The sequence below is a fragment of the Chrysemys picta genome, chromosome 24 (assembly GCF_011386835.1).
Source record: "Chrysemys picta bellii isolate R12L10 chromosome 24, ASM1138683v2, whole genome shotgun sequence".
NCBI lineage: Eukaryota > Metazoa > Chordata > Testudines > Emydidae > Chrysemys > Chrysemys picta.
Genome location: NC_088814.1, coordinates 4,443,254 through 4,456,465, shown reverse-complemented (window position 1 = coordinate 4,456,465; position 13,212 = coordinate 4,443,254). Strand labels below are relative to the sequence as shown.

Sequence of the window (13,212 nt, the reverse complement as noted above, 5' to 3'; positions counted from 1 at the left end):
GAACAGGAGGACTTGTGGCACCTTAGAGACTAACAAATTTATTAGAGCATAAGCTTTCGTGGACTACAGCCCACTTCTTCGGATGCATATAGAATGCATTCTATATGCATCCGAAGAAGTGGGCTGTAGTCCACGAAAGCTTATGCTCTAATAAATTTGTTAGTCTCTAAGGTGCCACAAGTCCTCCTGTTCTTCTTTTTACCTCCAAAGACTCTGGTTGGGACAGAACCCAGATCTGCCTGTTGCAGAAGTGAATAAACTAACTTCCCATCCACCCCTAAAGGTTTGTGTTTCAGTAGCTGCCAGGCCAGAAAGAAAAAGAAATCGAGTTCTCTCTACACCGGGAATCCCTCTAATAATCCTTGTTCCCCTCTCGCCCCCATAACAAGTGGCGAGAGGGGTCCCTTTAAGAAGCCCATGCGTGCTCTGAGCTTGTCTCCAATGTCTAGACACCTGCCTCCATGTCAGTTCTTCAGAAGCCTGGTTCTGCAGCCAGAAGTCATTGGTGGCTTGTGTCTTTAAGCACGTCCACCCCTCTGACGAGACAGCAGCTAGCCCCCCGGTCAGGTATTGTGCCTATAAAGGGGGGTTAAATTTGTACCTGAAATTAACAAGCAGATCACTTGGAACGTTTAAGGTAGGAGGCAAACCATGAGTTGTGTGGGGAAAAAAATAATAGTGGGAGGAAGGGAAAGGGGAGAAGTCAAGCCCTCGCTATACAACTTGCCTGGCTCTATTGATGGGAAGATGATGCACACCAAATAATCGACTCGTTTAAAAAATATCGATTCGCGTTTGGATTTGTCCTTTGCGAATGGGGTTTAAAAGAACAGAGCGAGGCTGGAAGATGGGAAGAGGAGAAAAGAGCTTGTAAAGTCGTTTGGGATTTTTTTTTTTAAGCCGGAGAGGAAATATCCTTTGATCGCAGCAAAATGCGAAGGGATTTCCAACTTTAGCCTCACGTGCATTCGACAGCTGGGTTCCTACTTCCCCTCGGAACCGTCTGAGACACTCACTCCCCCGTGTATGGAATGCACAACCAAGCACGTCTCACCATGCATCGCCGTGCACTTGTGCTCATGGGCTTGGGTTGCAACCGTGGGTTTAAAATCCCAGCGATGGTGCATGGGAAGGCGATCGTGTTTTAAAAGCCCCCAAGGGGCCAATTCAATCCGCAGCGTGTTTCCCCTGAAATCGGAGTGACACCGAAGAGAGAAAGAGCGGCCCAAGGAAACGGATCCGCCGCTTCCTTTGAGGTAGGAGAACTCGACCAGAACCTCCGGCGTTAAAGTGAAAGCTCGGAATAGCGAGCTCGGGGCAGCCGCGCACCGCCAGCCAATCGCTTCTTTGTGGCTCTGGAATTAACCAAGAAGGAATCGAACCAGATCCGAAATTAAACCATTTACAGCTCCCGAGAAAGCGAAACTCACCCTCGTGTTTCCTGCACCAGCGCTACAGTTCACGACCAGGCGGGGTTTGAGAAGTTGCAGTTGGTTTGTTTGGGGGTGGGGACAGGGAAGTTAAACCGGACTCCCGAGCTCTGGTCTCGTTTCTGTTTAAAGGGGCTGCGATCAAAGCAGTGATCATATGCATTGATCCCCGGAGCGCCGGACCGAACTGCAAAGGGAAGTATAGAAGAGACTAAATGGACCCCCCCACCCCCCGCCCATGAAATATTTCCCTACACCGTGTTGAGTGCATTATGCGGGACATAAATCCCAGCCCCAGGCTGTGAGCTGGGACATGTCCAGCCCTTTGCTATGAGCTGCCCGGGGGATGCCACGGGGAATTGTAATGACATTAACCACGAGTTATTGCTGCGGGTGACTTGCTGCAAACGCCAGGGCTGGGATTCTGCTCCCGTTTGCCCCAGTGGAAAATCCAGCGTGATCCCCACTCGCTTTCGTGGGGCTGCTGTTGATTTACCCAGCGGTGTGGTCTCGAATTAACACGTGTCTGCCTCCAATCTCGGCAAAACTGCTCCTCCCTGAACAAACAACCTGGCGGAGGGGGCGGATGCAGCTCTGTCCAGGTTCCTTCACGCCGCGGCTCTGAGACTTGCAAGCTCTGGGTTTGTCAGGTGAGCGAGTGTGTGGGGGTCTCACTTCTTTGCAGCTCCCCTTTTCTGCTAGCCTCTCCCCTTCACGACCTTCCTTGACTCCACTAGTCCACCGAAACCAAACCTTCACTTACCCAGCAGTTTCAATCCAAACTTTTCAGAGGGTGAAGATTGTTGGCTCTCTCCTTGTTCATTAGTTTTGAAGCATGCGCTGTTGCTAATTATTGGCCTACATTTTTATTTTTAATAGAACGTTTTGACATGTTAAGATCTAGCATTAGATATGAAATGAAGAGAATTTTAAAATAATAATACTATGGGGCAGGGAATGTTTCCATATTCCTCCCAAAACTGGTATGAGCTTCCATCTGGTAATCAGCAAGTCTAGTTTCTAAATCAGATCTGTTACATTCCCAGACCGGTGGCTACAGAAGAAACTTTGTTCCCTCTGAAACCCTCATAGATAACAACATAAAGTCCGCTCACCTATTCAGCTCTGCATTTAAAATACTATTTTTTTTTTAAAAATCTCCTTCCTTTATTCATAGATTCTATCCCAGAAGGGATTCCTGTGATCATTCAGTCTGACCCCCTGTATAGAGAACTTCCCCCCTCCTCCCTCCCCCCCAAAAAAATCCCAGAGCAGATCGTTTAGGAAAAAACATCCACTTTTGATTTAGAAATTGTCAGTCATGGCGAATACACCACAACCCTGGGGACATTGTCCCAATGATTAATTACTCTCACTGTTAAGAGTGGATGCCTTATTTTCAGTCTGAATGTGTCTAGCTTCAACTTCCAGTCCTTGAATTGTGTTAGACCTTTCTCTGCTAGACTGAAGAGCTCACTGTTAAATATTGGGGTATCTTTTCCAGACATCCCCTGGTTGCCAGCCTTAGTTATCTCCCACAAAACTGGGCTTCATCTCATTGTACATCACGTTTAAAAACAGTGACTCAGGGCCAGGTTTATCGAGTATTTAGGTGCCTACAGCTGGATATAGGCAGGGGGGCTGGAATCATTTTTATAGTGCAGGTGCTGAGAGCCATTGAACCAAACTGTTAACCCTGTATATGATGGAAACCACTTCAAGCCAGGGGTGTGACAGCACCCCTAAAACCCATAGTTCTAGTGTAACACCAACAGATGCCAGTTGTCAGCAGGCAGGATCGAACCTAGGGTGCCTGTAGCTTAGTTCATGGGCTAAAAGCCAACTGGCTGTTAGCTAAGGCTGTAGAGCAAACTCATGAATCGCTCTCTCCTGTCTCTGCGCCACTAGATGGGACAGAGCACCACACCCAGGAGGTGTGTGGGTTACACTAGCACCTATAGATATAGGGGCGTAGGCCCAGATCCAGAAAGGTAGTTAGACACCTAAATACCTTTGGTCTCTACGAGGATTTTCAAATGTGCTTAGATGCCCCACTGGCAGAGTTAGGGAGAGGGGCAATGCGTCGGCTCTAGGCACCAGCAAACCAAGCATGTGCTTGGGGTAGCATTCCGGCAGCCTTTTTTTTTTTTTGCTTTGCGCTCTCTGAAGTTTTTTTGTTTTGTTTATGTTTTTTGCTTGGGGCGGCAAAAAACCTAGATCCGGCTCTGAATAGAGATCTCCTCTATAGAAAAGATATAATCTCCCCTCCCCCCCTGCGTTAATAGGCGCGAACAACCCAAGACCAGCTGGGATTTTAAGGCTGTTGATTTCTGGGCCACCCAGCGCTTCATTCCTAAGCATTCTCTTAGGATAACCCATCACCAAAATCAGTCCTCATTACTCAACGGAGGGATTTGCTTTTGACTAAAGCCTTTTCCCCAGTTAATGTCCATTTACGTAGGGGGAGGGGTTGGATTCTAAAAGCAATGTAGGTGACTTGGTTGCTGAAAGTTCCCTCAAGTTGATGGTCTATTCTCTGTATGGACCTTCTTTTCTCTCCCCTCCCCAGTTCTCCTGTTGGGCACTTGATGCTATTGAATGGCTTCGCCTGCCTCTGATATTAAGTGAAATCTAGGACTATTACAAGGAGTTTAACACTAATGAGCATTCTTGGGGTGGTTGGCCAACAGCACTCATCCATCTAAAGTCCTTTCAGTGACTGCAAAGCTCTGATTACATCAGGGCTTTCACCAAGGAAACGCACACAGACACACTGAATCTGAAATCCTGCTCCCGAATCCAAGACCACATCACTAGCACGTCTGCTGGTGGCTTGCAATAAAGGAGCTCCTTATGTGGAGTCAGATTTGCAAGGGGCTCCGGCCCAGGTCCTCAAAGGTATTTAGGTGCCATTTTCAATGAGAGTTAGGTACCTAAATACCGTTGCCCCTTTTTGACCCGAGCTGCTAGTTAGATTTGAAGGCCCTGGTGGGGATGTTCCAGTGGAAATAGAAATTGATGGAGTCTGTTAGCATCAAAGAAAATATCTCTTTTGCCTACAAGGAACGAGCAAAGTCCTGCTTCTCTGAATGCAGGAGGAGCCAGGAACAAAAGGAGCGGCTTTTTGTCTCATAGCCCCAAGTTTCTTTAGCCAACAGACCCAAAGTTCTCATGCCAGCTTTTTCCAAGGTCACGTCTACAGTGCAAAGAGAAACCTGCAACACAGGGCTCTCTCAACACTGGTTTGGTAACTCCCTTCTCTTCATGTGTCAGTATATAATGCCTGCAGCTGTAATTTTCACTCCATGCATCTGCAGAAGTGGGTTTTTTTACCCACGAAAGCTTTTGCCCAAATAAATCTGTTAGTCTTTAAGGTGCCACCGGACTCCTTGTTGGTTTTGTGGATACGGACTAACATGGCTACCCCCTGATACTTAACTTTAAGCCGGAGAGTAGCCCTATTGAAGCCAATGGGGTTATTCATAAATTTTTAAAGGCAGAAGGGAGCGGTATGGTTGTCTCGTCTGACTTCCTGCACAGCACTGTAGGACTTGCCTGGATTAATTCCTGCGTCAAGTGGTCACCCGCTGAAAGTTTAGCCTGGATTTTTCTGTGGGATTGAAGACTTGGCTCACAAGAGCTGCTAAACTCCCTGGCAAATCAGGCCCTTCCTTAGGTGGCTTTAAATGAGCCGAGGGATCTTGAACTACTCACCCCTGAGCGCTGCGGCACCCCAGGTTTGAGGTAATAGCAACCGAACGACTGCACGGCTTCCATCCTAGACACTGCGGACAGCTTTGTTCAGTAGCTTTCAGCGCCTCCAGCCCTGTGTGAATTCTGGATCAAGCTCCCAGCGACACACATCTGATAATGAGGCGCTGGCTAAGCAGGGGACTTTTCCCCTCCTATGATCAACTGTGCTGGATGCATTTCTGGGAAAAAAAGAGAACCTAGCCTCTTGGTTGGACTCCGAAGCCCTGCTGTCCTGCAGAGAGGTCAGATGCGTGCAGGAAAGGGAACTCAAATGGCTCTTATATACTCTTTAATGGAGGAGGACAGGGACCAAGTTGTTTATAATGTAGCTCTTTGCTAGGCTAATCTTTGATCATCTGCCCCCTCCACTCCCCCACCAGCTAAGGCTGATGAATATCCGAGTTCCTTTGCTGCCACGTCCCAAGGACAAAGCGATTCGCCGGAGAGACTTGTGGTGGAAGGAGAGTCCAGAGCTGAAAGCGAGTAACCCCCTCGGCTTGAGCTCAGAGAGGGGAAGTGGCTACAGTTTTACTGGGGAAGGTTGGTTCCCAGATGCATTCATGTCAGGGACGGGGCCATCTAGCTTTAAAAAAATGGACTAGATCCCCCCTGGCCCCACAGTGATTTATGACTCCTTGTATTGGTGAGGACACTATGGTTTGTCACTGTCTGGCAAACGGGGGGAGAAGGCAGCAGAGGGAACAAAACTGATTTTTAAAAATAATCTTTCATTGGGAAAAGATGGGTGGAGGGGTTCCCCCCCCCAAAAAAAAAGTTAGCGGAGGAGGGTGGTCTTGTGGCTAAAGCACTAGAGGAACCTGGTGATCTGGGTTACATTTTCTGCTTTGCCTGGGAGAGTCACTTTTGTGATTTCAGTGGGCGGCAGGTACCGAAATGGCTTGGAGGATCTGGGCCTTACATACTAGGGTCATGACAGCAGCAGAGAAATAGACTAGCCCAGATCTTTTTGGATTTAACAAATAAATGTCCTTAAATCTACTTAGGCTTTGTCTAGACAAGGAAAAGCGATCAAGTTTAGGCCAGGTTTAGCCAGCTTGTGGTGACTAAGTCCAGCATGTAATAATACCTAGGTCTTGCGTAGCACGTTTCATCTGTAGATCTCAAAGCATTTTACAAAGGGTCGTGAAGTTGTCGTTGGCATCATCAGCCACCATTATCCCCTTTTTACAGGTGAGGAAACCGAGGCACAGGGAGATGGCATGGCGTGTCCCAGGTCACCTGGTAGTGGCGACAGGAATAGACCCTCAGTCTCAAGTCCCAGTTTAGTGCTTTATCCACTGTGATGGACCCAGGCCAGTTGGGAACAGCAGAGTAGTAGAAGGCAGATATATTGGCCACTGGATAAGCAGTTTTCTGTTCCCTGACTGACCAGAGCAGGGGCTGCTCCAGGCTAATGAGAACACCTGACTCCAATTAACCTGCAAAGAGTCAGGTGAGGCTGTTAAGCACCTGACTCTAATTAAGGCCTCTCTGATGCTACAAAAGGGCTCACTCCAGTCTGGCCAAAGAGAGCCAAGGGAGAGGAAGTGCGGCTGAAGGGCTGGGTAATGAAGACACCCTGAAACCACTGGAAAGGGAGCCATAAGGTTAGGGTGAAGAAGGCGTTGAGAGATTGAAGCGGGGGAGCTGTGGGGAAGTGGCCCAGGGAAATGGAGCAACTCTGGCGGTGAAAGGTCGGCTAGCAACAGCGGCTGCCATTAGGATCCCAGGGTAGAACCTGGAGTAGAGGGCGGGCCCGGGTTCCCCCCAACCTACTACTATAGAAACACCTCCTGGGAAGGGAAGGGAAGGGAAGGGAAGGGAAGACAGGCCCCTGTCAGGACAGGAGACTCAGCTGTTCTTGAATTAGCCCGTAGGGACAACAGAGACATGGGGAGTTTGCTTACCAACTTCCGTGCTGGCATATGATGGAAAGGGCTCAGTGGACTGTACCCTGGCCCTAGAGAGAGAAGGGCTACGTGGAGGGTCGCAGTGAGCCTGAGGCTAGCATAAACCGCCTGGCAGCGCGGGACCCACGGGGACAAGGTCGGAGCTCTGCCACACCACTAACCCATCTTGCCTCCCTAAATAACCTTTTCCCTAGTTAAGACAAAGCCACTGAGCTCTGGCTTTGCAATGCTGAATAAAGGAGGGGTGATAAACCAGGTCAAAATGGCCATCAGAAAAGGGGAGAGCTTATTAACATGCTGAGCGGAAGGAGAGAACAGGGGTACACTTGGGAAGGGATGGATAGGGGAGACTCTCACTCACTCATGCCCGTCACCCCAATCGGGGTATGGGCCGCCAACCACAGATGTCCAGAGTCCTCTATCCTGGGCCATTTGCTCTAGCTGGTTCCAGGTATAGCCCATTTTTATGCTATCAGCCTGAAAGTCGCGTCGCCAGGTGTTTCTCCTCATCTCTGCTGCGACCTGCGCCATCTTTCTTAACTCGTGCGTGGTCCTCACGTTCCATGTACCGATGGCAATCCTCCTGGTTGCAAGAAGGGTAATCGGCTTTGTGGCTTCCTCAAGACTTTCACCACCCTGCGTCATGCGTCTTCGAGTTGAAGACCCTTCTTTTTCCAGGCGAAAAGTCTCCGTTATCTCTATTTTTGGCGTTTCTGTAGCAAGTTGATTTTTTTACGGGGTGGAGTTGCTAGCCCCACGCCCAACCCTCCTCCTTTATCCTGACTTGGGACAGGCAGATGGCCCCAAAGGACCTCTCTGGTGGAGTTGGATAGGGAAGAGTGGCATTCTTTTTTTTTTTTTCTATTAGGGTGACCAGATGGTCCGATTTTATATGGACAGTCCTGATATTCAGGTCTTTTTCTTATATAGGCGCCTAGTTCTCCCCACCCCCGTCCTGATTTTTCACATATGCTATCAGGTCACCCTATTTTCTACTGACCTGGGAGGATGGGAGCGAGGGGTAACTTTAAGCACCTGAAGTGACTAAATCGTAAAAGAACATGAATGTGTCAAACCTCAGTGCATCTCAGATGCATGGGTGAAGTCTATATATAGACCAGGCTTAATGGATTGCACATGAGCGAGAGAGAGGCTGGATGGATGCTAGGTAGAAGACTAGGCAGGCTGATATACAGAGCAGATTGATGGAGGAAGGCTAGGATGGCAGATGGATATACACAGATCGATGGACAGGCTGGTAGATGGACATATATAGGCAGGATGAAAGGCTAGGCAGGCTGATGGCTAGATCTGCACGCACAGACAAGTTGAAGGACAATCTGCAGCATTTATTACATTTACAAAGCTGTATAGTTATACAAATGTTTAACCAATAACGATATATGAATATCCAAATATATTACTGGACATTAAAACATCATACAGGATGCAAACATACAGAGCAATTTGGTTTGTACCATATTGGGGGGGTGGGGAACCAAACCCCCAAATTGAGGCAGTGGAAGTGCCTCATTTAGTCCATTTTGGCCTATGTACAAGGAGAAGGGATACCAAAGTCCGGTGAATATTTTCAACCCATGAAGCCCCGTGAAACACTATTGAGCTCGCAGTCCAGCCCCGGCCAATAGAAGGGGAAGAAACAGAAATGGGAAAGACTAATAGAACAATGGCAGCTTTGTGTGTCTTTCCCCTGCAGTCGACCTGAGTGCCTTCTCCTCCCATGAGACAATGGAGGGCAGAAGGGAGCCATCTTCAGTACATGCAAATTGCCCCCAATTTCCCCCCACACACACCTGCCCCCCATGACCCAACCGAAGATGCATTCTGCCCACTTTGGCTGCTTCCATGGGAAATTCGGATGGCCCACCTCCAAAAACAAACAAAAAAAAGTGTATCTTCGCCCATCAGATCCCTCATTCTTGCTGGGGATAACGTTCTCAAAGGTTTCTAAGAAGTTACGGTCCCAAGCCCCGCCTAAGTCAGCGTTAACCAGTTCACCCTACGCTGAACTGCATATCACCGATTAATGCCTCCCGGTGGAGACCTCTCCCTACGCAGCATTCTGAGGAAGAAAGTCCTTTAACCGTAACCTACCCAGCTTCCTAGAGCCTGACCACGAATGACTTGCACAAAGGGCTCTCTGCTCAGGCCGGCTCGTCCCAGCAAAGACACCTCTCAGTTCTTTGGGAGAATACTTTAGTGTTTTGTTTTGAAATCCATGTTTGCTGACCTTTTGGAGTCAGGCTCTGTATACGCAGTTCCCTTCCCCACTCCTGTCGGTTTCAGCCTTCAGGATTTCCCCCCCCCCCCCACTCTACCTGCGGCCCCTGCAGAGAAAACCCAGCTCCTTTCTAGCAGCTTGACTCTTTCCTGTCCCCTGCAGGAATTTTCCTGTTCCTGGGATCTGCAGGCATTTATTCATTCATGGTGGAATGAATTAATAAATAAATAAGGGGAATAAGCTTCTTGAGGCCCAAGAGAACATGTGCTTCTGAGAATGCAGCCACCCCTTCCCTTCCCCTTCTCCCCCACCCCATGCTCTCTCACTCACTCACACCCCTACCTTAAAGGAAAAGTAGCACTGCGGCTTGGAAGGAAATCTTTAGCGGATGATGCAAGAGAATTCTCTGCAATGGGACCTGTGCGCTTCCCCTCCCCTGCATGGGGACAATTTCATAACACAAGATGTAAGCAAAATGCAGCACCACATACTAGAAAGCGACATGCCTTTTTAAAGAAAACACAGTAACACCCCCCCCTTTATTTTTATTTTTTTTAACCCTGTCCCCTTCACAAATAAACCACCTTTCTAAAGGCACTGTATTTTTTTTTTTAAATCCTGCATGAGGAGGATGAAGGGGAGATGGTGGGACAGGGTAGAACTAAAATGAAGCTTTGAAATGCTGAATTTAAACTTTTTAGCAAGCAAGGAGCTACTGAGGAGGAAGAAATGGAGAGCAGAGTGTTTGATGGGGAAATAGATTGGTTCTTCGTTTTAGCATCATCTCTGGCCACCCCACCAAAAAAAACCACACTCCTGGGAACCATCACCACCGTGGAAGGACTGAAATGGTGGTTTCCTGGGTGGGATGAGCCCTAACTCTCTTCCTTTCCCACCCAGTCAGGTTATTTCAAAGCTCATGAATGTTGAGGCTATGTGAAATGCTGCTATGGGTCCAATGAGTGAGCACTACCTGTTTTGAAGGTGGTATTTGTTATTTGAAGCCCCCATCCTGCAAAGTCTTAGAGTGGGATTTTCAAAAGAGCCCTTAATGACTAAGGAGCCCAGGAGAGGTTCCTAACTTCTGTTGACCTGAAGGGCTAGATCCCTTGGCCTCCTTTGGGGTTGGGGCGGGGGGGGGGGGGTAAATCAATGACTTGTGCTCTTAAATTGCCTGGATTCTCCTGAACATTCCACCCTTAAGGCATGTGCTTAATGAATGGAATGGCTTGGAGTGTGTCAAGTTAAGCACATGCTTAAATCTTTGCAGGATCGAAGCCTCAACTAGTCATTAGAAAGCTACTCTGCACAGGAGAAGACAATTTACATGGGGGAGACGAAGCCACATCCTTTTGCAAAACCAGTTCCTGGGTTCTTTAGATCCCTTCGCCAAGTCCACCTCCAAATGGAAATGTGCTTTGGTGGCCCTTAAAGCTGAGATCTCTTCCCCCTTCCTGCCCCACTGCACAGAAATGTAGGGGGAACATCATTATGAAGTGAAGACAGGAGCAGGGATGTATTTACAGAGGGATGGAAATTCTCCTTGGAGACTACCCAGGGATTAAAATGATCAGATAAGACATTGCCAGAAGGCAGTGGGAAAAGCTGTCATTCTAAAGGGAGCCAGGGAAGGAGCCTCTGGCTGAGAAATTTAAAGCAGGCTAGGGAACGTAGATGCATACGGGCAAGATTTAGGGGGGGGGAAACACCACCCTTCAGCATGTTCCCAGAAATCTGGCCCTGACTTCTTTTGAAAAATGTGACTCATGGGACCTGATTTTCAGAAGTGCACAACACCTGCAGCTCCCGCTGGCTTCCGCTGGGGCTGCATGCACTCTTGGGGGTGGCGGAGGAATCAGACCAAACTCTTCCCTTTAAATTAATGGAAGGTGTGTCTAAATCCCCTAGGCTGCTCTGGACATAACACCCTGTGGGTAACATGTTCAAAAGCACCACGGTGATTTGGGCTCCTAAATCACATAGGTCATTGTCTTTCAATGGAACTGGGACTCCCTAAATCATTTAGGTACTTTTGAAAATTTTAGCCAATGGCCCTGACTCCAGGCAAGCTTCTGGCTTAAAGTCCATGAGAGTTTGGATAGTGGAAGAACTGTAGGATTTACAAAGCTTTAAGACCCACTTCCTGCCTGTCCATACGCACAAAACACTCAACACCTGCTTGTAGGTTCTTCATCCCTAAACCAGTCAGGAAAGGGGGTAGGGGAGGCAGACACAAGCATGACATTGGATGTGGCTCTTAAGAGATGCCTGGACAAGCCTCATCCTTTTGGAAGAAAGTGACAGCACCACAAATGCACTTACACCGAGGATTGAGGCTTCCAGTCCATGTGCTTTGCCATTACCTGTGTATCCGTTACTACGCAGTCCCATTAGCTCCTGGGGTGACCGAAGGTATAGAAAATGAAGGGGCTGCCGCTTTTACCTAAACTTGGGCTCATGGCATGCAAGTTCCATAAAGTTGAAGACAAAAAAAAAAAATCCATTAAAAAATACTCAACCACATTTTGTGTCTGTTGTTTGCATTTTAAATTAATCTGGTCAATCAATAGAAAATAAGTATGTATAATTTTGTTTCCTATATACACATATATATTTATATATAAAATGGAAAGTCATGCCCCAGGGGTCCCTTCTAGGTCAAGGCGGATGCTGTGCTGCCATTCACAGTCATTTTGCGCCCCCTGCTGGAGGAGGGTGGCATTTGGTGGCAGTTCGAGGTGCCATTGAGTATGGTGCCGGGGTTGGCAGGGATGCTTATCGTGGTGGTGTTGGAGCTGGGCGACCCGTGGGAAGGTGTGGCAGGGCTTGGCAGGGACGAGGAGGTGGCGGGCAAGGTGGCGGGGCTGTTGGCTTTGTCGCTGACGGATTCACACTCGGATGCTCCGCTGGTGTTGGTGCATTCAGAGTTTGCAGGCTGGGACAGTTTTAGTCTCTTGCAAGCTGGCTGCACTCGGTATTTCAAAGGGAGAGGCCCATTCTACAGGGGGGAGAAGGGAGACAAAAAGCTGTTCACATGGGTGTTTTTAGAGACAATCACACGGATATCTACACCAATTAGTCTGGACATAGGTAGGGTAGCTGTAGCTGTCGGTCTCCGGATATTAAAGAAACAGGGTGGGTGGGATAATATCTTATTGGACCAGCTTCTGTTGATGACAGAGACAAGCTTTTGAGCCACACGAGCTCTTCTTCAGGTCTGGGACAGCAGTTTGGGTCTCAGAAGTGACGCTAAAGGGGGAGAGATTCAAATGTATAAAGGGGTAGCCAAGGGGCCTAATTCCCATTAGCTGCCAACAGGAGTTATGCATCTGACTGCCATTTGTTCCTGGGAACGTCGCCCCTAAAATCATCCGTGTAAATAAACTGACTTGACACCAGAGCGTGCTCTGGCCTAGCATTTAACTTCATGTTTAAAAACTCAACCAGGGCCCCAATTCAACAAAACACAGGCTTAAATCTGTCCCAAGTCCTCCGCTAGATCAGGGCTCAATTCAATACAATGATCGTCTAAAGCCCAGTTGTATTGCCTTGCTGTTGTGACTCCCGAGTTAAGTTTAATTCTCCTGAATTAACTGAGCTTTGTACCACAAGCTTATGTTGTAAAAGTCTCAAAATGGCAAACATCGAAACAAAATCTGAAGTTTAAGTACTCTATAAATTGTTCATGCTAGCGTATGCTCAAGATAGACATATACAGAGGAGAGGAATGGAGATACTGTTCCTTTTAAAAATAATGTATCAGTTTAAAAATCCTACTTAAACCAAATGCATGTCCTTACCTGTGCTGCTAATAATACCTCATTATTAAAACTATATGAATTTTTATTTACTTTATCATTTATGAATGTGTTTCCTC

General features: G+C 47.9%; 1 protein-coding gene across 1 annotated transcript in view; it reads right to left on the bottom strand.

Moving 5' to 3' along the window:
• Positions 1-13,212, bottom strand: part of PCGF2 (polycomb group ring finger 2) — a 34,232-nt gene that overhangs the window by 3,176 nt on the left and 17,844 nt on the right. The window contains exon 10 of the mRNA XM_042844563.2: positions 203-12,333. Within this exon, the coding sequence (XP_042700497.1) occupies positions 11,989-12,333 (345 nt within the window). The 3' untranslated portion in view covers positions 203-11,988. The remainder of the gene's footprint in view (positions 1-202; positions 12,334-13,212) is intronic.